Raw genomic sequence first — 1225 nt, forward strand, 5'->3', positions numbered from 1 at the left:
GTCCCTCAACCTTTTAATTATAGTAAAGGTCTGTCTTAGTTTGCTTTCCAAAAGCAAATTGGGAAGAAAAGAGTTTATTTGGCTTACAAGTTACAGTGCATCATCAGATGAAGCTAAGGCAGGAACTAAAGCAGAAACCATAGAAACCATAAGAAACGCTGCTTAATGGCTTACTTTCCATGGCTTCCTAAGCTGCTTTTCTACACAGCCTAGGCCCAGCTGCCCAGGGGTGGTACCTCGCACAGTGGGCTGGGCCATTCCTACATCATCAAACAAGAAAATGCCCTGCCGACTTGCCCCTGGGCCAATCCGATGGGGGTAATTCCTCAATTGAGGCTTTTTCTTCCCAGATAATCCGCTTGTACCAAGTGCACGCTCTCTCTCACGCTCTCTCTCTCTCTCTCTCTCTCTCTCTCTCTCTCTCTCTCTCTCTCTCTCTCTCTCTCTCTCTCTCTCTCTCTCACACACACACACACACACACACACACACAGACACACACACACACACACACAACACAAAAGTCATTTTTTAGGATGACACCCCCGCCCCCGCCATTCTGCCATTTGCTTCGGGAATGAAAATCTCCCGCAGCCAATTCCTAACCACTCCAGGGTTTAACTTGAGAAACGGGAGAAGCTGCATTAGTCTGGAAAATGAGGTCTCATAAATTTCCCATGATATGAATTATCCAGTCACCGAGGTTTCTCCTAGGTTCATCCTGGCAAAGAGCACAGCATCTCGGCTCAAACGCAGCAGGCGTAGCAACCTGAGCCTAGAGAGGACGCATTCCCACCTCCACCAAAATCCAGACCCCCTCTGCGCGCCGAGCCGCCACCTTTTCAGTCTAGGAGGGTGGGTTCCGACCTGACCCAGAGCCGCCCCTCCCCCAGAGCGCCCCCCTGAGGAGGTGGAGCGCTCACCTGCTCTATGGCTAGTTGCACCTCAGGCGTGAGCTGTAGCACAGCCTCCAGCTCCTCCACGAACTCCAGTTCCTCCTCCTCCATCATCCCGCCGCTCAAACTCGACGTTCGGCTCCAACCCTGCTCTTGCACTGTCACTAGGACCCTAGAATTAACAACCCACCAGGTACAGCGCTCGAGAAAGCCGCTACTCCTTCAGCTAGTCTGGCACTTCCGGAGAGCCGGCACTTCCGGGAACCGGGGGACTCTGGGATAGCGGAGGACTGACCTCTGGAGACATGGCTGTCAAGTCCCGGGACTGTCC

At 53.0% G+C, this 1225-nt stretch overlaps 1 protein-coding gene across 1 annotated transcript in view; it reads right to left on the reverse strand.

Moving 5' to 3' along the window:
• The window catches only part of Vps53 (VPS53 subunit of GARP complex), a 134692-nt gene extending 133543 nt beyond the window's left edge, over positions 1-1149 (reverse strand). Inside the window, exon 1 of the mRNA XM_005067384.4 lies at positions 922-1149. Within this exon, the coding sequence (XP_005067441.1) occupies positions 922-1008 (87 nt within the window). The 5' untranslated portion in view covers positions 1009-1149. The remainder of the gene's footprint in view (positions 1-921) is intronic.
• Between the last annotated feature and the right edge of the window lie 76 nt (positions 1150-1225).

Source organism: Mesocricetus auratus, unplaced genomic scaffold (assembly GCF_017639785.1).
Source record: "Mesocricetus auratus isolate SY011 unplaced genomic scaffold, BCM_Maur_2.0 Super-Scaffold_100007, whole genome shotgun sequence".
In the NCBI taxonomy this organism is placed as follows: Eukaryota; Metazoa; Chordata; class Mammalia; order Rodentia; family Cricetidae; genus Mesocricetus; species Mesocricetus auratus.